This window comes from Hemicordylus capensis, chromosome 2 (genome assembly GCF_027244095.1).
Source record: "Hemicordylus capensis ecotype Gifberg chromosome 2, rHemCap1.1.pri, whole genome shotgun sequence".
In the NCBI taxonomy this organism is placed as follows: Eukaryota; Metazoa; Chordata; class Lepidosauria; order Squamata; family Cordylidae; genus Hemicordylus; species Hemicordylus capensis.
Window position 1 is genome coordinate 262779695 of NC_069658.1, and position 26127 is coordinate 262805821.

The following is a 26127-nucleotide window of genomic DNA, read 5'->3' on the forward strand; positions in this document are numbered from 1 at the left end:
ATCTCTTCCCAAATAATTAGCTTTTCACATGAAATATTAAATATGAACTTCTGTCTTTTTTACTATCTATCTTTGGTTTCTTGGTAGACAAGGCGATGCCCTATCACAGTAATACTAACTGATTCTTTGGGCAGCTGAAGGGCTGGAGATGGGTGGTGGTGGGATGGAAAGGTCTAGGAAAACTGGGATTTCAGGCACTTTATCACTCTAGTCTTTATCTTAATGGTGACTTCATAAAGAGCTACTCTCCCAGCCGTCAGATAAAACAAAAAATTGAATACTAACAAGAAATTATGACGTCTCTTCAGTCCTCATGTTACTTTAGTTTTGTCCGCACTGATAATCAAGCAGTATGTTTAGGTTGTTAGAAAGAAACACACTCACTGTCTAGGTTCCCCCCTTCAGCTCCTCGAGTCTATTCTTGGCAATATTCATAGCAATGTGAGGCGACCTGCCTTGGGCCTAGCTCCAACACACACAGCAGGTGAAGAGGCAACCCCAGAAGGGCTGTGCAAGCCCTCAGGGGCTCATTCCCAGTTGGGGTTTGCCAGCTGGCTGGCTGTTTTGTTTGCTGGCTGAAAATAAGGTCCAGATCGCTTGCGCAGCCCTTCCAGGGCTCTAGACAGGCAAACTAAAGGAATTGCTTCTCACAGCATATTAATCTTATGAAATTCACTGTCACACGGTGACAATCACTAGCTTAGATATCTTTAAAGGGGGACAGGGACGAGAGAAAACCATGGAGCAGAACTCAAACAGCAGTAATGAATCATGATGGGTAAAGATAGAGCCTCCATGTTCAAAAGCAGTGCACCTCTGAATATCATGTTTCTGGCGGGCAACCGTGGGCTAAGGCTATAGTCTTCATGCCCTGTTTGTAGGCTCCTTTCGATCTGATCCAGTCAACAGTTCTCAAGATTGCTCCCCGCTGACACCACTACCTGATTAAAATCGAACCTGGCCTAAATTCCTCGTGATCTTTTGGATTCTCGTTGCCACGAACCACGGGGGGCTCGATTTTTCAAACGTTGCTGCCCGAAGCGGCTTGACATAGCCATATCTAATGGAAAGCAAACGTCGGAGTTTACACTTATCTTCGCATAAACCAAATGCGCCAGTTCACCAAGCACTGAAGTACTCGCGACTCCTTTCCGGACCATGGGGAGGTCTGTGCATATCTACCCAGTATGCGCCACTATATTATATGTCAGTGATCTTCACTATTTTTACCGTGGGAGCCAGCGAGAAAGTGTGCGGCGGGGCAGGAGGAGAGCGCGCGCACGATCTACTAGAGGAGGCAGGACGCAGGAGTAGCGCGAGATACAGGCCTGGCCTGGCTAAGGGACACCACTGGCGTCTGTGCACTGCACTGCAGGCCATCCGCCGCGGGCCGCGCGACAGAACAGTGATGACGATATATGCAGTGTAATCCCGTATTATCGTTTTATTTGAAACATCGCGATATGTAAAATATTTTGGGCGCCGCCATATTGGGCGTCCCTTTTAAAAGCGCACGCCCCAGCTCATCGGAAAAGTACACCTTCAAAGTGCTTACATTCAGGATTGGAGCACTTGAAAAATCGCACTGCAGTCAGACATGTGGCTTCTTGTTGTTGACAAAACTTTCTCCACAGAGGGCCTTCTTTGGAGAAAGAAGCTCATCTGTATAAGTGACTTTGAGGCAGCCATGTTGTTGTACGGAATCGTCAGCAGAGCTTGTTGGGCGAAGAGGCTATTTCCGGTTCCGGAGGACCCCGCCGCTTCCTTTCTCTCTGCGGGCCTGAGCGAGCTGGCAGGTCCGGGCTGAGGGCCGCTGCGAATCCGCTTCCATCCTCCGTCTCCAGCGGGAGCTCGAGCCTTCTCAGCCGCCGCCATGACGGAACAGATGACCCTGCGTGGTACCCTTAAGGGCCACAACGGCTGGGTAACCCAGATCGCCACCACCCCGCAGTTCCCGGATATGATCCTCTCCGCCTCGCGCGGTAAGGAAGAGGACGGGACCAACTCGCAATGTGGGGTGGCGGCAGAAACCAGTGTGTGAGGGGGGTGGCTATTTCCCGGATGGTACCAGCAGGGTGGGGATTAGGAAGGCCCGAAGGCCTAAGGCCTTGCAAATCTTAGGGGTAAGTGGGAAGAATGAGAACAAACCATAGGGGTTTGCTAATGCAGATCTTATGTGTGTATGTCGGTCCCATGTGGAAGAGAATTGCGGGAGTATGGCTGTATGATGGGCTAAGTCCATTTTCCAGGTCCCAATGATTAAATCCGACATTGCTTTCTGATCCCCTTACTGGGGTTTGAAGACATGTCCTGCAATTATGATGGGACAAGAGTGGATCAGCTAACAAAACTAAGGCTTCCTTTGGGTCCAGCAGAGGCCCTTCTTTGAAAATGGCCACTTGCCAAAAGTACTTTTTAACCAGCACTCCTTGCACTCTTGCTGCCCAGATGAATGGTGCAAAAGGATTGGCTTGGCATACTGAGGAAGGGCCCAGATTGTTGAAGCTTTGGCAAGTCCAGAAATACACCAAGAATTAAGTGGAGGGTTTAACAGCCAAGATTCGAAACTTGGATTGTTACCATGTTGCTTGGAGGAAGTCTCACTGGTTTCAAGAGAACTCTTCCTTCGGTGACCATGGTTATGATGACTGCAGCCTTCATGTGAGTCCAAGCCTTGAGTGAGAGCATATTGCAGTTTGCAGATGGCTCTGGTTTGCATCTGAGGCCTTGTTCTAACGGAGGTGGTAAAGTTGTGGTGCTTTGCACCTCTCTAAATAAACCATGTCCCATCCATAGAGAAAACTGCTTGTCAGGGAGAGAAGTTCCAGTTTAGCCTTCTCCCTGGCCAGCTGGCTTTCTCTGTGTAAGAATCTTTTTTGTTCATTTGGAAGCTTTCAGACATATGAGCTGCTGCTACCTGCATCCTGAAGTGGTCCAGCCCAAGCATAGGGCTCAGTGAGACCAGGGCGCCATGATGTGTGGAATCATAGGTGCAGCTTTCTGCCTGCTCTAGGGGAATGGGCTACCTTCCCCACAGGTGTATATGTTGGTATGCTAGTGAAATCAATGGGAAGAGTATTTGCTATCTTGCTTTCTGTTGCAGACAAGACCATAATCATGTGGAAGCTGACCCGGGATGAAACCAACTATGGGATCCCCCAGCGAGCTCTGCGAGGCCACTCCCACTTTGTCAGCGATGTGGTCATCTCCTCAGATGGGCAGTTTGCCCTCTCTGGCTCTTGGGATGGTACCCTGCGCCTCTGGGACCTTACCACGTGAGTGCAGATTGGGTTTGGACAGAAGGAAAGGGTCTGTCACCTTTGATTGGCGATTATTGATGAGCCCTTAGAAGAATAGTTTTATACTGCATTCATGCTAGTTTGCTTCCTGCTTCTTGTCTAGGTTTTGACTTTGGGATCAAGGTTTCCTTCTCCTTCCTCTTGTCCCAATGATTAGATTTGACACAAATCTACTGACTCCACAGGGGTCTGAGGATATGTCCTGCAATTATGATGGGACACTGCAGAAGAGAGTGAGAGAATGGAAGCTTGGTGGTTTTCAGTGTTCCCTCTGTCAAGAATTCCTAGATGTTGTTGACTACAATTTCCATAATCCCCGAGGAAATGCCATTGCAGCTGAGGATTGTGGGAGTTGTAGTCAACAACAGCTGGGAATTCCTATTAGAGGGAACGCTGGTGGTTTTATATAGTCTCTGAAATTCTCAATGACACAGAGGGAAAAACCAGTTTCCTGTGAGGTTTCAAAGCCCAACAGATCAAGTGGTTTATTTAATAAGACTTTTTTTTTAGGCACAGTTCACACACGCACACACACACACACACACACACACACATCTTTAAGATCTGTAATGCAGTTGTGTTCTTGGTGTCACACAAATCCCCTTTCAGCAACCAGTAAAGGACTAGATCAAAGGAAGAACTACTGCTACTCGCTTGCGCATACCACAAAGGAAAACCATGAGATGGAAGGAGATCCTAGCACTTCTAAAATTGTAGTTAGGATGGAATCATGTCGATGGGATCAAGTTCCTATCGTTAAGTCTCTTTATCTCACACATGTGCATGTGTGCGGGCGTACACACACACCTTGAAACAGGACCCAGCAGAGCTTCTTTGGTAGCTTTTCTTATAACCCCTAAAGGTGTAGTTGGGGCTATGCAATTTATGCTACATCTCTTGCATGGAGATGCAAACAAAGCAAAAACCCTCACCCTCTTTGGGCTTAATTTATGTCATTTTGGCAGTTTACCTGAAGAATCTAGTGATGCTCTGTGCTAACAATTTAGACTGCTAAAGTTAGCCATATTTAGATTCTAACAGACTGTGCTAACAAGTAAACTGCTTTGGGTTTTTTGTTTTTTTAAATGAAAGGTGGTATATAAATTTAACAATAAATAAAATAACTATGCAGAGGTGAAAGGCAAGGAGAGATCTGATTTGGCCCAAGGGTTCTTCCTTCCGTGTGTTACACTAGGTAGAAATAAGTGTGTCCATCTCCTCCTCCTGTCCAGGGGTACCACCACTCGACGTTTTGTGGGCCACACCAAGGATGTGCTGAGTGTGGCTTTCTCTTCTGACAACCGCCAGATCGTCTCAGGTTCCAGGGACAAAACCATCAAGCTCTGGAACACCCTGGGTGTCTGCAAGTACACTGTGCAGGTGAGGTGCTCTACTCTGCCCTCTAGAGCTTGAAACGTAGCACTCCTGAGATCCTGTTCATGGTATGAAAGCCTTATTGAGCCTCTCGTGGCTCTTGGTTCAGATAGGCAATTGCTACAGGTGCTCCATTACGGGTTCCCATGCTTGTTTCCTTAGTTGTTGTTGGACTGCAACTCCCATTATGCCCAGACAAAGGCTGGTGTAGCTGGGAATGATGGTCATTATAGGCTGACAACATCTGAGGGCCAAAGGTTGTGAAACCCCTGCTCTGTAGGAGAGAGAGTTGCCATTGCTCACTTGCCTTCCTGTGCCTCACTCTGTGGAAGCAGAAGAAAATGGGATGTGGTGCTGCTTGTACCTGAGGACAAGTCCTGCAATGACATCTTTAATTTATTTCATTGTTACCCTGCCTTTCCTCCAGTATGTGGTACCTGTTTCCTCCATCCTCTTCATTTGGTTATGCTGAAGGCTGATGAGTGGGCCAAATGGTCTTTGTGACCGAATGGGGATTGGAGCTCTTTGGTCTGTCCATTATATCACATTGGTTTTTGGGAGAGGAGTCGGAGTCCTCTGGGCCTATAACTGTGGAGAAGCGAGCAGTGGGGATGGGAGTGAAACACTTGGGGACTGGCTAGCACTGAGTGGACAACATATTAAGTTGAAACATAATAGATTACCTTTTAAGTGAAAGGGGGCAGTTCCAGCAGAGGAAACTCTCGGGCTTGAGAGTTGCCAGCTTTACCCAGAATTGTCTGAACTTCCTTAATCCTCATTGGATATGGAAAGAGGTCAGGAAAGAGATGCTATGAACAAACCTATTGGAAGAGCTGAGTATGCGGCTCTTAAATGCAGAGTCCTGTGGGGCTTAGTTGTGTAGAGAGGCAATAACAGTCTGGTCCAGCAGTGGTGTGGAATCCAGTTTCCCATTGTGCAGGTCCCAGAAGGTGGCTTAAGCTGAGTTGTGAATTGCTCTATTGAGATCCAGCAAGTACCAGGAAAGCCAAGATTTTGTTCTCTGTGCAGTCAGACTCATTGAACAGTTTGGGACAAATCTGTGGTTGGCACACAAGGGAAGTATTGAACATTCAGTCACTGTTCCCTCTTAGTGTGCGTGCGCTCACAAGTTTTTGGATGTCTGTTCAGTTCATTTTAGTTCCCGCTCAGGTTGAATCAGGAAGGCCCCATTCTGAACACATGTACGCGCACACTGCCTTGATACTGCCGCCCGGAACAAAACTCATTCCGCACAGAGAGCCCCCACTCCATGCCAGATCAGCAGGACAATACTGTGGATTCTCACTGACAGCTCTGGTCCGATAGAATGTATTACTGTGGGACACCCCAGTGGAGCCTAAGCTGGCAAGCTTTTGAAAAGCTGAGCAAAATGTGGCTATTTCAGTTTGTTTTTAGCGACCTTTTTGTTAATGTTTTCTAGGTTTATAGAGGACCACCAGTAATCATATGCAGGCATTAAAAAATCCCCAGATGCTGTACTTACATACAGCATTTCCAAGAGTGCGCTCTGAAGCCCTGAGTTTGCACTGGTGTGCTCAGAGGCCCCCACCCTCAAGTACAGCATTTGTCTCTGCAGACAAACGCCGTAACTGTGGACAGCAGATGCAGAGCTTCTGAGCATGCTTTGGGGGTGCTGCATGCAAGCACATTGTCCAGCTTTTAGAATGCCTGAAGGGAGGAGCTTGCAATCCAGATTTCAACAGAGACGACCAGAGTGAGAGGAAGAAAGGACAGATGGGGTGGGAGTTGGAGGAAGCTTATGCACAAATGCAGTTGCTTGTACAAGGGTTTACTTTTCATTGCTGGCCGTGAAGATTAAGGCTTTTTAAAACTAGATCTGTCTTAGCTATGTTCTGGTATTCTTAATTTTTAGAATGGATTGTTTTGCTGTTCTAATGAGTTAACTTGTAATGCTTTTTCATGACTTCCGTTCCTCTTTTGCTCCCCCAGGATGAAAGTCACTCAGAGTGGGTCTCTTGCGTGCGCTTCTCCCCCAACAGCAGCAACCCCATCATCGTCTCCTGTGGCTGGGACAAGTTGGTGAAGGTGAGTTGTCCAAGGAGGCCTGAGCTTAATATGAGCCAGGGCTCAACCCCAGAACCTATCTTCACCACCAACCCCCCTGAACGGCTGCTCAGATAATACCAAAGCAAAGTGTCTCTTCCCTCTCCCTTGCCACTTTTTCACTTTTGAGAAACTGCAACGGCCCCCACAAATCTAGGAATAACGAGATCTTCCAGAGTTGGTGGCAAACTTGAGTCCCACCATCTGTCCATTAACCTAGTATAGGCCTGAGGCCACTACAAGTCCTTGTAAGTACAATGTGGGTTTTAGCCCATGAGTATTTAAGTGCCACGGGGCACTTGGTGGCGAAAACGATTATGGTCTACTTGTTCTGCACATGCATATTGTACTTTATATCTCCCACCTCCGGCAGTTGCAAAGCACTCATTTTGTCCTGTGCTTGGCAGAATGGCTGGTCCAGGGACAGCCACCTTGGCTGCTCAGTGCTTGAGTTGAGACCGCCATGTGCTCTCTGGGTGGGCCAGCCCCACTTAGCCCCTGATCTGCAAGCTCCTGGTTTCCAAGCCAGAAGAAGAAATGACTCAAATGTTTTTCCTCTGCTAATGTGAGGACTCGACTTAGATTTAATGCAAACAAATTGAATGCTAAGATGCTTGCAGGAGCTGACAGATTGAGTTGGTAGCCCTCTGCCACAATTTTTTTATAAAAGCCCAGCTGTGCCGATCCCCAAATCGCACATTGGTTTCGGTCGTGCCTTGGTGGGCTAAGAACTTGTGTGTAATTCTAGGAAACCTCCAGATAGTTGGGTGAAGAAATCTTCCTCATCCAGTTCTGTGTTCTCCATTTTGTAGGTGTGGAACTTGGCTAACTGCAAGCTGAAGACCAACCACATTGGACACACTGGCTACCTCAACACGGTGACAGTCTCTCCTGATGGCTCCCTCTGTGCTTCAGGTGGCAAGGTAAGTCTCCGTGGCTGTAGGACTATTTTCTACATTACTGCTTGCCATCTTGGTTTTGTTTTCTTTATTATTTGTTTATTGCATTTATATCCCGCTCTTCCGCCGAGGAGCTCAGAATGGTGTACATGCTTATTTTTTTCCTCACAACAACCCTGTGAAGTAGGTTAGGCTGAGAGATACGTGACTGGCCCAGAGTCACACAGTGAGTTTCATGGTTGGATGGGGATTTGAACTTGGGTCTTCCCGGTCCTAGTCTAGCACTCTAACCACTACACCATGCTGGCACCATGTGAACTGGTGCTCTGCTCAGTGTTCCGGAAAGTTGACCAAGTGTGCACTTGCTGGAGACAGAAAGAAGGCTGCACTACAGCTATGGATCTGTAGTTGCCAGTGTGATGTGATGGTTAAAGTGTCTGACTGGGACCAGCAGGATGGAAATTGTGCTGTAGAAGAAGAGCGGGATATACATATTTGTAGGGGTTGATGGTTCAAGGGCTGAATCTGAGGGGCGTTGTTTGGTTCTGCCGCTGTGCAAACATCTTTGCCTGCTAGCACCTTCCTTACTGATCTTCAAATCGCTATTGAAGACTTTTCTTTTTTGCCAGGCCTTTGCCCTGTAGTTCATTTTTCTGTTTTCTGGTAGTTACTTTAGTTCTTCATAATTTGTAATTATTAATGTAATGTAATTTTTAATTTTGCCTGTTGTTGTACACCACCCAGAGTCTTCAGAGTGGGCAGTATATTAAATGTCTCTAATAAATAAATAAATTTAGCCCCGCTCTGATCTGAAGGTCCTGATGGATAAATCCATCTTCTGTTTGTCCATTCTTTTCTATTGTTAGAAGATCTGGGCTCAGCTGTGATGAAACCTGCAAATGCCATCTGACTCTTATAACTGTGCGGATACTCAGAGGCTGTTTCTGAGCTGGCCAAGCCTTGGATGAGAGTATTATTTTCAGGTGCTGGTAAGAAGTGGAGGCTCAGTCCACAATTTGGCGTGCAAGCCTGCAATGTGGAATCTTGGTACCCAGTTCATTGCAAAATCTCTTAAGACTCTCAAGAAGTCATTAAAGACTGGTATATTCATACCCAGGCTACTTAAGCTCATTTTAGTGGATTTGGGCTAGGAATCACATGATGAGAGGGTAGATACAATGGCACTAGGGCTGGAAACTTGTTGTGAGGAAGTTAAGATAGTCGTGCCCTGATAACGCAACATGTTACCAGCCCGCTAATGGTGCAGTGGGGAAATGACTTGATTATCAAGCCAGGGGTTGCCGGTTCAAATCCCCGCTGGTATGCTTCCCAGACTATGGGAGACACCTATATCGGGTAGCAGTGATATAGAAAGATGCTGAAAGGCATCATCTCATACTGTGTAGGAGATTGCAATGGTAAACGCCTTCTGTATTCTACCAAAGACAACCACAGGGCTCCGTGGGCGCCAGGAGTCGACACTGACTCCATGGCACACTTTACCTTTTACCAGCCCCAAGTCTCTGGATTGTCTTTGCCCATTCTTAAATGGAGAATATGCCTGTTGAACTCTGGGAAAGAGGTGTTTGGAGCTCTGCTGCAAAAGAACCGGGGAGGTGCTCTTTCAGAGAGCGTTGCTTGCTGGAAACCATATTTTATCACATCCCTGACTTCTTCCGTTCTAGGATGGGCAGGCTATGTTGTGGGATCTGAACGAAGGCAAGCACCTGTACACACTGGATGGTGGGGACATCATCAATGCCTTGTGCTTCAGCCCCAACCGCTACTGGTTGTGTGCTGCTACTGGACCCAGCATCAAGATATGGGTAAGTTGATGGTTTTGTGTGGGCTGTTGATGCAAGTTTCACAAAATAAGGACTGAAGTTCTTTTTCTGAATCAGGACCTCACTTTCCATTAAAACACACCCAACACCCAACCTTGGTGTACCCTTCTCTTAATCTTATTTTTTAATCAGTAGTCCTAGTCAGACCTCTTGGTCTTCTGCAGTTGAAGTTCTTGCCATTGTGGTGGCACATACGAACTCTCAAAACCCAAAGCGGGTGGGGCCGGGAGAGGCAGCTGGCCAGCATAGCAGAATAAATTACACAAACTAAGCCAGTGTGCACAGATTAACTCAGTTTTTCTTGATATAGAATTTGTATTTTAAGACCAGAATATGCTGCACCCTCATTACATTCTTCCCAGAAACAGCCCTGTCCCTCTATGTTTACTCCAAAGTAAATCATACTGAGTTCAGTTGAGCTTACTGCCAAGTAAGTGTGCACAGGATAGCAGCCGAATTGCCCATTGGCTGCCTAATCTTCTCGGCACACAGGCTGCTTGAACTCAAAAGTCCAAATTGCACAGAATTTAAAATCCTGTTTGGAATAAGGCATGCAAATCTAATTAGGAAATGTGTGTATTTGCGTATGATGATCTGAATGTGATACCTGGATGGCAACAAATGAACCGGGGGGAAAGGTCAGCACAAGCATCACTTGTGCAAATGAAGTTAGATGTGTGTAGCCTTAGTTTATCATCCCCTCTTCAGTTACTGTGGAGGATGTGTTACAATTTCAGTGTCTTGAGTACAAGGCAGCTTGTGCTGTGATGAAACACACAATGCCTTCTGACATGACTTCTGTGTGGAAAACCAGAGGCTGTTTCTGAGCCTGTTGCCCAAGTTACCTTGTTGAGGTGCCAACAGCCGCGGAATTGAGTAAGGCAAACTGTTTGACCCCACTCACCCCACAATGCTCTTTGTTCCCAGGACCTGGAAGGCAAAATCATTGTGGATGAGCTCAAGCAGGAGGTGATCAGCACCAGCAGCAAGGCCGAGCCTCCCCAGTGCACTTCATTGGCTTGGTCTGCAGATGGACAGGTAAGAGCAGCAAGACGCCAAGTGGACCAGTGAGGAGAGGCTTAAGAGCTCTTAATTCTTCCACCTGCTAAAAAGCCGGGGAGGGAAGCAGATTTTGTCTATGCCTGCCTTTGGGATATGTAATTTGGTTTTGCCTTGAGAAGAGCTAAGCCTGCCACAAAACCCCACATATCCAGGTTGCCCCTTGCTATGGCTAGCAGCCTCAGTTCATTGGCATGCCTAAACACTAAAGGAGGGTGTTGCTAGGGCTGGGAAAATCCTAGTCACCTGGTTTCCTGGGCTCATAAAAAGCTTGGCACTGTGACATCCTTATGGGCAGCTTGAATATAATTCCGTTCAGTAGGCTAGTCGTTTTAAAAACTGAGTGGGGATATATTTGAAGTCTGTTTAGGCTCACAGTATCTTGCCTTAAGACACAGAGGAGTAGGTGGAATGGTCTCCCTTTCAGTGTGCAGCAGTGTCCCCCCTCCGCAATGGCATTGGGTACGACTTGGCTTTGCATCAGGGATGTGCAGGAACCTCTGTTAATTTGCCCCTGCTAACGGAGCAAAGAGGCACCTATTTAATGTGGTGGTTTTCTTTATTGAGCAGGGGGAGAGCAACTGGCCCTCTCCATCCCCAGCACAGCATCCCTCCAGTGGCTGTTGCTGGTGTCTTATCTGATGTTGCTTTTGTAGATTGTGAGCCCTTTGGGGACAGGGAGCCATTTTTTAAATTTATGGTTATTTCTCTATATGTAAACCGCTTTGGGAACTTTTGTTGAAAAGCAGTCTATAAATATTTGTTGTTGTTTGTGCCTTCCTTGCAAATCCAAGTCTGAGGGAACTGGAAGGAGGCTTGTAGCTGTCTGGTTTGTAGGACAGACATAACTGATCTATGAAATTTGCTGCCACAAGCTGTGATGGCTACTAGCTTAGGTGGCTTTAAAAGGAGATTCAACAAGCTTGTGGAGGGCAAGTGTATCGATGGCTACTAGTCTTGATGGCTATAGGCTACCTCCGAGTTCAAAGGCAGGATGCCTCTGAATGCCAGGTGCAGATTGCTCACAACTTGACATGCAGAACAGAAAGTGATTGCATCTTATCACTTCCTGGTCTTCCCTTCAAAGGGAAGCATGTTCCTTTGCCGAGATTTAACCCGTTTCTTGTGAGTTTTAACCTTCCCACCCTTCATCCTAGTATATGTTAGGCTGAGCCGCTGCAGGTGTAATGTACTGGACAGTTTGGAGATGTTCTTAAAAACAGTTTGGGTTGGCACGTGACACCTGTGAGACATGACTAGCTTGCCACAGTCTGCTACTTCCTGTGTCCAGCAATTGACTTGTGTTTCCCCCTTTCCCAGTTTTTCACCAGTTCAACCTACACTGGTAATTAACATTTGCTTCTCCCTCCTTCCATTTAGACACTGTTTGCTGGCTACACAGATAACCTGGTCCGCGTCTGGCAAGTCACCATTGGGACTAGATGAGAGAGTACAAGTGACTGTCCCAAGGCTCAGGCTATAATTATGTAAAAAAAATTTCAATAAATTTTTCTGTTGCTGAAAGCTTTGTGTTGTCATCCTTGTTATGTTCCAGATATAGGCAATTCCTCTCCCCCCGCCCCCCCCCCCTCCCGCAAGTGTATTTTGCATTCAATTAATAGAGGCTTCTGGTTTTACAGTTACATTCCCTTCAGCCAGGAAAATGTCAGTGTGTTTTCCAGTAAGCCACCAAGCTGTGGAATGTACATAAGTTGATAGTCTTCCTGTCAAAAGACTGAGGGGAAGTTTTGGAGGGAAAGTTACAAAGTGTTGTGCTTGGTTGTCTCCAGGCAGAGACAGGTGGCTCTGGCTGTCTGAGGGAAGAAAGCCCGATTGCTTAATGTATCCCTTTGGAACTGGGTAAAAGGGAAGGTTGAACCACCAGGGGGAGCGTGGCTGTGGGAGAGGGGGTTGTGTGTGAGTGCTGCTGAGTGTTGTGTGAGCCAGAAGACTGCAGCACCAGCAGGGTCTGGTTGAGCTGAAACTATTAGGGGAGGTAGCAGTGAGGGTGCTGGTCTTATTAGAACCTGTTAGGCCTTGGGAGAGAAGGCTAATTGTATTTTGAACTTTGTACTCCTGCCAACTGAACTCTTCAATATTGGCTCCTGTATGGTTTTAATTTTTGAAGCCAATACTTTACTGGTGTGTGTCATTTTGGTCCCACATCATGCCTACCTGCCCATCTTATTTACCACAAGCTAAATATCTTATTTTGGTGGCAGCAGGTGGTGAGACCAAGCCTTCAACAAGCACCCAGAGAAGAAACGATCGATTTGCCTCCATAAAACTGCCTGAGTCAATGCATGAGTACCCAGAATGTTGGGGCAACATGGTAAATCATTGTAAACCGCTTAGAGAGCTTCGGCTATAGAGCGGTATATAAATATAAGTGCTATTGCTATTGCTATGTGTAGTATACAGATATAAAAATAAATGTGCAGAAAGTCTAATGCAACCTTTTAAAATCAAACCAGCTGCAAGCTACTCTCCTCAGCAGATTTAATGAGAGGCAAGTAGAAAGAGCTACCAGTAGATTCTAACTCCTTTGCCTTGCTGGTAGTGATGCAAGACCCATTTGCTAGCTGGATCTCTCCCAGCCACCACCATGGCCTACTACTGCAACAGAACCTGCTGCCTGAGTAGACATTTCTCCTTCCAAACGGTCACTCAAGAGGCAGATATGTGTTCAGTGGGCCTTACACCAAAGAAAGTGCACAAAGGATTAACTGCTTTCATCTTGTGTTGAGGTGGATTGGCTGGCTTCCCCAACCCTTTGACTTGTTAGGGGCTGCCTTTATCTCTTAACAGAGGGTTCATAAGAACAGCCCTGCTGGATCAGGCCCAAGGCCCATCTAGTACAGCATCCTGTTTCACAGTGGCCCACCAGATGCCGCTGGAAGCCTCAGACAGGAGTTGAGGAGATGCCCTCTCTCCTGCCATTACTCCCCTGCAACTGGTACTCAGAGGGATCCTGCCTTTGAGGCTGGAAGTGGCTCCTTTTCTGTGTTGTGCTCTCTTGCTGGGAGATCCATGTGCAGTGCCAAGAAGGGTGGGATAAAAGTGTACAGACTGGAGAAAATATACTGTATAGAACCATCTACGCATGCTTCATGGCTCAAGGCTGTTAACATTACGTCTTCCTGCCCATTATTTTCTCCAACTGGTAATGTCTGCACACCTTAGTGCAGAAAGAGAAATTATTTTTCAAGAGTTAGTGTGTAGTGGGTGTTTTATTTTGCTGCATGAATTTATTATTATTATTTACATTTATATCCCGCTCTTCCTCCAAGGAGCCCAGAGCAGTGTAGTACATACTTGAGTTTCTCTTTCACAACAACCCTGTGAAGTAGGTTGGGCTGAGAGAGAAGTGACTGGCCCAGAGTCACCCAGCTAGTTTTATGGCTGAATGGGGATTTGAACTTGGGTCTCCCCGGTCCTAGTCAAAGCAGATCACTGCAATCAGGAAGAAAAATGCTGCATTCAGCACTTGGCAAATTTTGCATTCCTCTGCAAAGGAGAAATCTCAAATAGCAATGGGGAAAACCCACAATGGACTAAAAGCCCTTCTACTAAAGAGTAGTCACGCCTGAATTTAATACAATGTTATGTCTTCACAGTCCTGTTTAACCTGGTCTTCTTCAGTGATCTCAGACTCAGTGTAGTGGTTTTCTAAAACTAGGATAAGGGGCCTCCTTGCAGTCACACCTTCACTCTGACTGGTCTCCAGCCAGTCCACTAGAAGGCAGGTTCTTTGAAGAAAGACTTGGCCAGGTAGGAGGCGCCCCCCGCCCTGAAACTAGCCTTTCTCCTGCCACCACTGAATGGAGACAGGGTCACAGTCTGGCTAGAGAGATCAGCTACAGCTGTCTATTTCCTCCCTTTCAGCTGAGAAGAAAGGTTTGTTAGAGGCTATCAGCACAGCAGTATGCTTTAAAGGGGTGATTGAGCCAGCCAAGTCCAGGATCTTCATGTGAGTAAGCATGCCCAGCTTCCAGACCTCAGCAGTGGCACAGGACGTCCATATGAAGTTTAACCCAACCATCAAACCTGTGTACACACAGCCTACCCGATCATGTGGGGTGGGGTGGTGGCACACAGGGCAGGGGGCAGATGGATTCCCCACCCTCAATGCTCTTTTCCAAGATAGACAGGTGCTATTGCTAGTGACCTGACTCGGGCTAGTTGGAATAGAGCAGGCCTGGGCAATCTCAGCTCTCCAAATGTTGCTTAACTCCTATAATCCCCAGCTGCAATAAATTGCCTACCCCTGAAATAGAGCCATACACTAAATCTCGAGTTTCCACATCCATCTGCTTTTAACATGAACACAGACCATGGACACAGAGACTGAACTTGTAGAATTGTTTATTGTATGTATTTATTCTCTCAACTTTTCCAAAAACTAAATCTCCATTTTAAGTCTTTTTTTATAGCCAAAAATAGTTCAAAGGAGCTCTGTAATGCCAAAAAGAATCCTCCCAAAACCCAACACACAGCTGGCATAGGTAAAGCCTCCAGTGGCTTGCAGGTTTGGAAGAAAATGATTCCACTGCAAGTCTGTGGAGCAATTGGAAGGAGAGAGCAATTTAAAATAAGTTATCTAGATGAGAAAGAGTGGGCGAGGCAACAGTGATGAAGACCACACCTGAAGCTAGCTTCTGGCATAGCTACACTAATCCCAAGGGCCACAATCCCCCAGTGACATCCTTGGCTATACAGGTCAGCCAAGATCCATCCTTGCCCCCAAAAGGCCTGAATATCACACTGCTAGTATCAACAAACACCAAGCAGGAGAGAGGGGGACATCCTAGGGAGGGAGAAAAACAGCTGGGACCTTAAGTCAAACCACACACAAGAAATGGAAACTGGGCTGGTGATTTTGTGGAACGCTCGGTAATAGTAAAGAACAAGAGAAAAGAGGGAAGAACCAACGAAGGAGAGTGTCAGGGAGAAACAGTGGGACAGTAGAAGGAGAAGAAACCACCTAGGATGTGGAAACCAGATAGGGTGTTTCTGTAGCACAGTATTTAGCTACCCCACAGTTGTTTCAGAAAGGTTTTGGGACAAGACAGAAACAGAATTATTTTCCTAGCATAGGCTGCATATAGCTCCAAGAACAGATTGGGACCAGTCAATCTTGTCAGAGCACCAGAAGCACAAAAAGCTAAGTCAATTGAGCACTCACAGGAACTGAGACTTGAATGCCTGACTTCTTAAGAGGATTTGGGTGCCTTTGAAATGTCAGATGGGCACAACAGAGCAGTTAGCCTTCTGTGACAACGCAGATCTCACCAAGAACACAGCTGGGCGGCAGGGGAAATCACATGCTGAATAAGCCTTGATTCTTTTCTCTCCTAAAAGGGATCAGGGACCAAGAGATCCTCAAGGAAAGGTCAGTCAGTATGTAGCCAGCTCACAGCAGAATGTCAGAGGTGAAGGAAGAGAAGTTCTTGAGTGTGGATCTGGGCCACAAGGGGGAAAGAAGATTCAGACCCACCATCTAGTTGAGCTCTCAAGAAGAGTATCTATGCAGTAATTAATCCTTAGGAGGAAGAATCGAATCACTGCCAGAGTTTAAGAGAAGGAATCCACCAAGGTCCAAGAGCGATGAGGATTAGGGATCATTTGGCAAGGATGAGCCAGGATAGGAGGATTAAAAGTGAGGTGGAGGCCTCAGGGGAGAAATCCAGCTACGTGCAAGAGCAAAAGCAGAAATGGGATCAATTGCAGATTTTTATGCGGGTGCCCTTGGAGAGAATGCGGAAGAAGGGGAAGATGCGCTCATGGAAGGAAGCGTTGAAAGTGTGGATGTGGGTCATGCTCTCAGCATTGTAGAAGCCCAGCTGGCCCCGTTCGTAGTCCAGGTAAACACAAAAGCGCCGGAGCTTCTCAGTTGGAGAGAGGGACGTCTGCTCAGTGGTGGTCAGTGCCTGGTACTTCTTGCCGTTGGTCCCTACGCACCAGATCTCCCGTTTCTGGTGGGGACCTCCATTGGGCTTCTCTTTGCGTCGGGCAGATTCGCGGGCAGCCCCCACAGCCCAACCCCGCCGGCCACCCACCTCTACTTCCCAGTAGTGGCGGCCATAAGTGAAACCCTGCAAAGCCAGCACGCAGTAGTCAGAGTCGAAGCGCTTGGGGTTATCTGGCAGGTCCCGCCAGCGCTCCCCAAGGCGGACGCTGCGGCAGTCTGAGGAAAGGGTGAGCCGAGGGTGGGCTGTATCTGGGTCCAGGGTCAAATCAACTGTGGGCGAAAGAAAGAAAAGCATAAATGGTGAGGCAGTGTATGTCACCTTTATAACCATGTAACATGCAACATAGGTAAGTAACCAAGTATGGCATTTCTTCAGATTTGTAGTCTCTCCAAATGACTCGGGACAGGTAACAGCATTTATACAAAAGGTGCATGGAATCACGTCTTCAAACCTTTTACAAATCTGGACAGTCTCCACTGGTTTGTTTGTTTAATTAATCAGTTTTTATTCCACACTGGTGTAGAGACAAGACGTTGTTCTCCAAGATGCTTTAGAAAAAAAGCAGGGTTTCTATTGGGCAGAGAGGCACCTTAGTTTGCCTCGCCAGCGTGGCCCTGGCTAGGACCACAGCTGCTGCCCGCCCACATTTTGCATCTTTCACTTCCTCTTCACCAGGGGCGTAGCTAGGGGAGAGGGGGTTCTGTGTTCAACCCTCTCTCCAGCAGTCCCAGAGTGAGGGAGATAATGAAGAAGATAGAGAGGGGTAGAACTGGGGGGCCCCTCAGGAGCCTGGGTTCTCTGAACCCATCTGCTCAATTATAGCTACACTCCTGCTCCTCACTATTTAAATCAGTGCGTGAGCATGCGCGCACACGCACACACACACACAGAGTTAGTGTATTTTGCAAATGTGATAAGTCAAAGTCTTTCACAGAGAAGTAGCCGAGCAATTGCTCCAGGTGCCTCCATCCGTAAATCCCTATACCAAGACAGGTTAACACTTCTCACTGGCTCCATTCTTAAAGGCTCACCCAACGGTCATTCATGCCTGCAGCAACGTAGCTCAGACACAACTACTTGTCTGGGTATAATTTACACCGTGATGTTCTTTTCAACAGACTGCCCCATAGTCTTTCAGGAGAGTGTCTCATCTCAACTTGTGTGGAGGAGAGCAAAACCATGACGACTGCAGACAAGAGAATGGGTATTTCATGGGACAGGGCTGCAACAGGAAAATGTGTTGGTTGCTTAAGCTCCAAAATTACAGCATTTACATTTAGACTGAAGAGGAGAGAAACTAGTTGATGGCCCTGGAACATAGCTTAGTGATGGACAAATTCTGGCAGCTGCCCACTCAGAGCCACTTTTAAGATGGCAGGATGTATAATCTGGATATGGTAAATATCAATCGATATTGGAGATTCAAAAGTTTATTCATAAATCTGGCCAGTCAACAGAAGGAACGGATACGAAATTCCAGTCCTTCTGAACAGAAACCTCCAGCTTTCGTTGATGCCACAATCTACAGGACACATTTCTGCCAGAAATCTGCACGGTGAGTTAGGGTTAACTAAGAAGATTTGGGTGTTGCAACAAATGAGATTCCTCACCTCCATGGGGCAGAAGACAGACAGCAGTACTGCAGAACTAGAGGCTACAAGTAGCACACATTCCTCTAGCAGCTGCCTCCACTGCTATAGTAGCAATACAGGAGTGAGACCATTTATTCATCTAGGTCAATATTTCTACACTGACTATTAGCCACAATCCAGGGTTTTAAACAGGGCTTTCCAGCCCTATCTGGAGATGCCAAGGATTGAACCTGGCACCTTCTGTATACAAAGCATGTAAACTACCGCTGAGCTACATCTCCCCCCACCACTAGCAATTGCCCTGCAGTGGGAGTGTGGTGAGCAAGAAAGGACTGTTTACCTTGAGGGACTTTGCAGAAGACCTTCTCCATCTTCCTCATTAAGACATCTATAAGGAAATAGTTCCGATACTTCTTTCCTGCATCCACTGGCACCATCTCGGGATCCTGGAATTTGATATTCTCACACCTGGCAAGATCATCATTTAGAGAGCAACTAGGTAAGCCATGGGCACAGCAACCAGCAGAGAAAGCATAAAATCAGAAGACGAAGAAAGGGCTGGGTGGGTGAGAACTTGCATTCCTAGTTCAGTTCTTCTAAAGTTATCTCTGTGGCTAGAGTAGAACTCATAGGAACATAGGAAGCTGCCATATATTGAGTCAGACCATTGGTCCATCTAGCTCAGTATTGTCTACACAGACTGGCAGTGACTTCTCCAAGGTTGCAGACACGAGTCTCTCTCAGCCCGATCTTGGAGATGCCGGGGCAGGGCCGACTTGGAACCTTCTGCTCTTCCCAGAGTGACCCCATCCCCTAAGGGGAATATCTTATAGTGCTCACACATCTAGCCTCCCATTCAAATGCAACCAGGGTGGGCCCTGCTTAGCAAAGAGGGCAAGTCATGTTTGCTACCACAAGACCAGCTCTCCTCCCTTAGACCCCTCCCCAGTTATTCATCTTATTATAAAGCGATCACACACACAATGAAAAGAGAACAGAAGCAAGGTGGTTAGATGAAAAGGGAAAACAGAATAATAAAGTTAGTCACATTAAGTCCCATTAATTTCAATGGGATTTAGTCATGACCAATTTAGTTTGGATCCTGCTGAAAGATTTCCGGTTTACCCATTTCCCTTTACACCATTCTCTCCAGAAAATACAGCTCAACTACTTCTTCTATACATCAGTAACACGAGGACACTACACACATCCCACTAGCAATAAAGAACCGGTATGGGGTTCAGAGAACTGGCATATATCTTAGCACTGCAGGAGCACATGGTAATTCTCTGAATATTTCCAACAGCTTACACAAAAGGGGAAATTGGATAGGTCTTTTGTACATGTAACACCGCTTCTCAAAGGTCATCATTTAGTCTTGCAAATTTTTGAAACACAAGGATGAGACACATGCTAGCAAGTTATTCTGCATTCCCTTAACTTGGGAGTGTCAAGCAGTTATAGATTTCATTAGACTAGCTTACTGTGAAAACACTTTAGAGAGGCTAGATAGGGGCTTTATGGTAGAGCAGCAGCTAGGCCACATTGCACCAAGCTGCTTCCTTTAGAACCGGCCATGACAATGCATAATACCAGTTTCATGGTAGTTCAATCCTTGGCAGCTGAAGAGATGTTTATTTATCTACTACATGTATATCCTGCCTCTCTTTAATTGAACTCCAAATGGCACAGAGTTCCCAAACAGTCTCATCCAGGTACTGACCAGATCCAGATCTGTTTAGCTTCAACAAGGTTTCCATATCATGTGCCTTCAGACCATGACCAAGGACATCTTTCATTTAGTGATGGGCAGCTGAAGATGACATTTGAGAACCTCAGCTCATATAATAGCGAAGAAGCTAAAGCCACCTTATAGCACAATGTTAAGAAAGCAGTACTAGGACATTTGAAGACACCTGAAGAATCAGATCTCTATCATTCACAGAATGTGTAAATAGAGATCTTCAGAGAACCACCAAGTTCTAGAGAGACCTTCAGATAACTTGCACATTAACTATGGGGCACAAATCAAGGGGAAATGTAAAGCAGAAGCAGTGTAAAGAAATTCAACCAACCTGACTAAGGTGCCTTTGAAGTCCTAGAAGAAGAAGAAGAGGTTAGAAAGACAGACAATGTAAGACAACAGAAAGAACTGAAAATCTGTAAGTGCTTTTAAAAGAGAAAGGAACCATGTTCAAAGTTTACTGAGACGGAACACGCAGCAGTGACTTGCAAATACAGGAAAACAAATGTGCAGTTGATGTCACTGACTACTTCGCAATATTGCTGCTGCCCAATACAGGAGTTTCCCATATTCTGAGGGAAACACACCAGCGGCAATTCAAACCAACAGCCTCCTGCTCTCTAGGCAGGTTGCTTCCCCGCTGCGCCATTAGGTGCCTTATTAGGTGGTTCCATCTAGATGGGTTATAATCTATGGATTATATCTGAGGTGGGCAAACTTGGCCCCTCAGCTGTTTTGGGGCTGATTGATTGATTAAGTGTCGTCAAGTCGGTGTTGACTCTTAGCAACCACATAGATAGATTCTCTCCAGGATGATCTGTCTTCAACTGGCCTTTAAGGTCTCTCAGTGGTGCATTCACTGCTGTCGTAATCGAGTCCATCCACCTTGCTGCTGGTCGTCCTTTTCTTCTCTTTCCTTCAACCTTTCTCAGCATTATGGACTTCTCAAGGGAGCTGGGTCTTTGCATAATGTGTCCGAAGTATGATAGTTTGAGCCTGGTCATTTGTGCCTCAAGATAAAATTCTGGACTGATTTGTGCTATGATCCATTTGTTTGTTTCCCTGGCTGTCCATGGTATCTTCAAAAGTCTTCTCCAGCACCAAAATTCAAAAGCATCAATACCTTTTTAATATTGCTTCTTCAAAGTCCAGCTTTTGTATCCATAGAGAACTACAACTCCCATAATCCCCAGCCACAGTGGCCAATAGTCAGGGATTATGGTGTTATAGGCCAACATCTGCAGAAGGGCCAAAATTGAGCTAGAGGGCCAAGTTTGCCCCTGGGTTATAGAAATCCATAAAATAAATAAATATTATATGGTTTTAAGTGCAAAAGACTTCTGCTGCTCCTCTTCCTTGTTCCTGCTAACTTGTACCACACTGGAGCTAGCAAACAGCAGCAAACTGCCGAGCTGCTTCCACACACCACACTGCACCGCTTCACCAGTTCTCCCAAGTGCAGCAGCAGTGCGGGTTGGTGGATAGGAACAGAGGAAGCTGCCTGCCACCGAGTCAGACCCTTGGTCCATCTAGCTCAGTACTGTCTACCAGGCCTGCTCAACTTAGGCCCCCCAGATGTTTTTGAACGACAACTTCCATAATCCCCAGCCACAGTGGCCAATAGCCAGGGATTATGGGAATTGTAGGCCAACATCTGCAGGAGGGCCGCAGTTGAGCATCCCTGGTACACAGACTGGCAGTGGCTTCTCCAAGGTTGCAGGCAGGAATCTCTCTCAGCCCTATTTGGAGATGCCAGGGAGAAAACTTGGAACCTTCTGTAGGCAAGCACGCAGGTGCTCTTCCCTGAGTGGACTCATCCCTTAATGGGAGTATCTTGCAGTGCTCACACACATGTAGTCCCCCATTCAAATGCAAACCAGGGCAGACCCTGCTTAGGAAAGAAGACAATTCATGCTTGCTATCACAAAACCAACTCCCCTCCCACTGGTGGCCTATTTGTCCCATTGTTGCCTATATTCCAACCCTCGAGGCTGGAGGACGGGCAGAATAGTCGTGACGGACTTGATTTCCCCCTGAGAGCTCCCAGGATTCAACAGTCAACCTTCCGCCTGTCCCCATTCTAAAAAAAACCACAGTGCCCCATGACAGCCATACCGATCCCCAACCACCTTGGGCCCAGGCCAGAGGGAAAGGGGATCACCTTGAGAAGCTGCAAGCCGTCTTGCTTGCTTTTGTCTTCAGCTTCTGCAATGAGGCGGCTGAGAGCGGCCCCCTGCTCCTCCAGGTGGGTGACATTGCTGCTCTGGCGGGCCAACAGCACTTCGTAGCGGTCCTCCAGCTGGTGCAGCAGCAGCGCCTGCTCTCCGACAATGAACTGGTGCAGCCGCTCAAAGTCCGACTCAAACTCTTTCATATCAAGCTTCATCTTGTTCTGTGGAAGGAGGGAGTGGGGGGGGGTGAGGAGTGGCTGGCCGGAAGAGGGCCTTGGTGATACCCCAGCTGATGGTCAAGTACAGTGGGATTACACAAGGCTTTCCTTCTCCCCACATCTCAAATAATCAGGAATTACACTGAATGTTAGAGTTTTTATAAGATATTGTTGCATTGGTAAACACCACACAGCGATTGGGTGCTATATCTCTCTGACATGTCAGGATATCTCTTGGAGGTGTGGTAGTACAAGAGCTGACTTGTCAATGGATTTTTTTGAAATGTCCCAAGAAAGGAAATTTTTGGAGGCGAGTTATTAAGAGCATCACAGAAATAACTGGGCACCATGTTCCCTATAACAGGGATTCCCAGATGTTAACAACTATAACTCCCACCATACCAACTGCAATGGCCTTTGGCTGGGGATTATGGGAGTTGTAGTCAACAACATCTGGGAATCCCTGTTACAGGGAACACTCCTGGGCACATTCACCCTTTAGATCCCTAGGCTGTTTTATTTTGTAATATCAAAATTGTATTCAGGGAAGATCAAGAATGAATTATTCGTTCATTATTTATTAACTGCTGCTAGACTAGTAATCAGCAGGAACTGGAAGAAGACTAACTGTCCAACTTTGCAAGAATGATTAATGAAAGTATGGGATTTGGCCAGTATGGTTAAATTAACTATTTGTATTAGGACAAAAGAGGGAAGACAGTGGGAAGAAAAATTTGTTCAAAAGTAGTCCCTTTTTTATTAGTTATTGAAATGAGAGAACTCAGGATAATACAAAACCATTAATGTTATTAGAGGTAATTTGAGAAAAGGCCTGTTGCACTGTAAAAATATTGTCTCAGTTTCAAATCATGTACGTCATATCTCTCTTTTTCTTCTTCCTTCCTTTTTGATTTAACATAAAATTCAAGTAATTTAAATTGCTTTTTCTTTGTTTCTTTTCTCTCTTGATTCCACTAGGAGTGTGCACGGTTCGGTCCGGGCACAATTTAAAAGACCGCCGGACCGGTTCGGAGGTCTGGGAGGGCGGGGGCATGTAGCTTTAAGGGGGGGTAGTACTTCCCCCCCACCCGCCGCTCTTCCCCCTTCGGCGCTGGTCCTTTGAAAAATCTTCTTAGGGTGGCAGAGTTCCTCCCTGTTGCCCCTGCCCCCGTCGTTGTTCCTAAAGGGTTAAAGAGATGAGCGCTAGCGGTGCGCGCGCTCGTCTCTGACGCTGCCGCGCGCACCGCATACATCACATGATGTATGCGGTGCGTGCACAGCAGCATCAGAGACGCATGCGCGCCGCTAGCACTCGTCTCTTTAACCCTTTAGGAACAACGACGGGGGCAGGGGCGGCAGGGAGGAACTCTGCCTCCCCAAGAAGATTTTTCAAAGGACCAGAGCCGGAGGGGGAAGAGCGGCGGGTGGGGGGGTTAAGTACTACCACCACCCCCTTAAAGTAACAGTCCCCCCGTGCCGGACCGGGGGGGACTCCAGACCATGCACACCCCTAGATTCCACCATTGGGATGTAGTATCTTATAACATGGCGAAGTATTGTTTTCTGGCTAATAAGACTAGGATAAGAAATGTTGAGAAGTGAGAGATGGGGTTGGATTGAATTAAATTTTAGATTATTATAATGCATGGAGCCCTCAGTTTTATGTAATGGATGAACTCAGGTGTTATGGTGCTGTTTTATGTTTTAACAGTTTATTTGTTTGACCAAGTTTGCTTTTATGTAAAGTTTGCTTTTATGTAATGCTTTTGTATTTGTGTTTTGCTGGTCAAATGACCGTAACAATAAATATTTGATTCTCTTGATTGAGTTTTTAGCCTACTTTTCTTAAGGAAAGTAAGCTTATGAGATCACCCAGCATTCTGTGTGATCCTATTAACTTCACAATGCCTGGACCAATATGAACCAATTGAGTACAGTTGTAGGGACTCAGACACCCCTCAACAATGTAGTTTGTGATAATTTCATCCACCCCAATTCAAGATGGTGGATACATGAACGTTTGAGGCAGAAATGTGCTAACTTGTGAAGATGGTAATTATCAATTAAGATTATAATGGCCCAGTTCATATGCAACACCGAACCAGAATTAAACATGACAGAGGTTGGAACTCAAGTATGTCCAAACATGTGAAACTACGGTTTCATGGCAAAAGCGACCTCTGGTTTGCCTCAGCAAGCTTCAACTTGCAGAATGGTTCGCTGCCGAGACCTGAGGTTTGGACGAAGTGTTCGGACGCTGCCGTAACAGCAGCTTCAAACGGATTTCCAAACTGCAATCATAGAGGTGTTGGAGACCCACCCTGGGACTCTGCTGCTCTATGCCAACTGCACTTCTTGCTGGCCACCTCTCGCAAGAGCAGCCACGCCCCTCCCGTCACCTATGCTGCTATGGAGTTGCTCAGCAACAGGTACACTGCCATGTCCCATTACAGCCTTGCAATCCTCTCAATGGGCATTCCCTGTTCTAACTCTGTCCCTTGCTCCCCCAACCTGGCAAGCAGGAGAGAAGAGAGACAGGATGGGCACCAAGTGCTTAGCTCCCAAAAAAACAAGCGACTCCAGGTAGCAACATAAGCAGGGCACCCCATTGCGGCATGGGGGGGTGGGGAGTCCTACGTTTTGAGCAGTATATAAATATGACACCTAAAAACACATCTCTTCAACCAGGCTTTCTCAGCTTTTAAAAACTTGTTTTTAAATTGTTTTGATTATTTAATTGTTGTTTTATGATGTTTTTAATTGTTAATCATTGTTTTATGTTTTATAATTTTTGTTTAATTATTAATTGATTTTAATGGTGTTTTAATGTAAACCACCCTGAGCCTTCTGGAAGGGCGGTATAAAAGTTTTAATAAATAATAATAATAATAATAAATGATAAACAAAAACAAATATTTGGCATGTGGGGGAGGGTTCCTGTGGTCCAATTTAAAAGGCAGTTCCAAGCAGGGATTCAGGAGCAGCCAAGTTCTATTTTTTCACAGATAGGTGGGGGAAGGGGGGCCCAGCCCCTTCCCCTTGGTGCTCACCACCTATTATTATTATTAATCTACACAGTCAGACGGTGTTATTGACTGGTTTGTTTTATCCAGACATCGAGTCCTTCCCAAGGACCTGGGATGCCAGAATTTTATTGTCAATTGTTATAGATATCGTCGCAGAATATAGGCTGTTCCCAGTAAAGCTGCTTTTTGTAATTGGCTGATGGTGATTTCTGTGGCCCCTATGGTGTTGAGATGGAGATGCTCTTCAAGGTCTTTTGGAACTGCACCTAGAGCGCCAATTACCACTGGGATTATTTGGATCTTTTTCTGCCACAGCCTTTCAATTTCAGTTTGTAGATCTTTGTATTTGGTGATTTTTTCTATTTCTGCCATCTACTGAGTCAGACCTTTGGTCTATCTAGCTCATTATCGTCTACCCAGACTGGCAGCAGCTTCTCCAAGGTTGCAGGCAGGAATCTCTGCACCAGAGGCTTTCAACATGTGGGTCAAGTCTAGCTTTGACAGATCCTGGGGCCACAAGGATCTGGCCAAAATCTCTAGGCTATCAGCTAAGGCCTGAAGCCATTCGCATGCCTGCTTAAGTGTTGGCCCATCCAGCCAAGGTGACTAGGAACATAGGAAGCTGCCATATACCGAGTCAGACCATAGGTCCATCTCACTCACTATTATCTACCCAGACTGGCAGCAGCTTCTCCAAGGTTGCAGGCAGGAATCTCTCTCAGCCCTATCTTGGAGATGACAGGGAAGAACTTGGAACCTTCTGCTCTTCTCAGAGCAGCTCCATCCTCTAAGGGGAATATCTTCCAGTGCTCACACATCTAGTCTCCCATTCATATGCAGCCAG

The 26127-nt window shown here is 46.4% G+C and overlaps 2 protein-coding genes across 2 annotated transcripts in view; one reads left to right on the plus strand and one right to left on the minus strand.

The window, feature by feature from the left end:
• Positions 1-1756: 1756 nt before the first annotated feature.
• Positions 1757-12084, plus strand: RACK1 (receptor for activated C kinase 1). Its single transcript, XM_053302977.1, has 8 exons — positions 1757-1982; positions 3104-3275; positions 4532-4679; positions 6645-6740; positions 7571-7681; positions 9343-9483; positions 10429-10539; positions 11941-12084. The coding sequence occupies exons 1-8, from the start codon at positions 1874-1876 to the stop codon at positions 12004-12006; spliced, it is 954 nt and encodes a 317-aa protein (XP_053158952.1). The 5' UTR covers positions 1757-1873; the 3' UTR covers positions 12007-12084.
• Positions 12085-14908: 2824 nt separating this feature from the next.
• The window catches only part of LOC128343967 (uncharacterized), a 51337-nt gene continuing 40118 nt past the window's right edge, over positions 14909-26127 (minus strand). The window contains exons 11-14 of the mRNA XM_053293406.1: positions 22030-22260; positions 20200-20222; positions 18465-18592; positions 14909-16801 (exon numbers count right to left, since the gene is read on the minus strand). Of these exons, the coding sequence (XP_053149381.1) occupies positions 16281-16801; positions 18465-18592; positions 20200-20222; positions 22030-22260 (903 nt within the window). The 3' untranslated portion in view covers positions 14909-16280. The remainder of the gene's footprint in view (positions 16802-18464; positions 18593-20199; positions 20223-22029; positions 22261-26127) is intronic.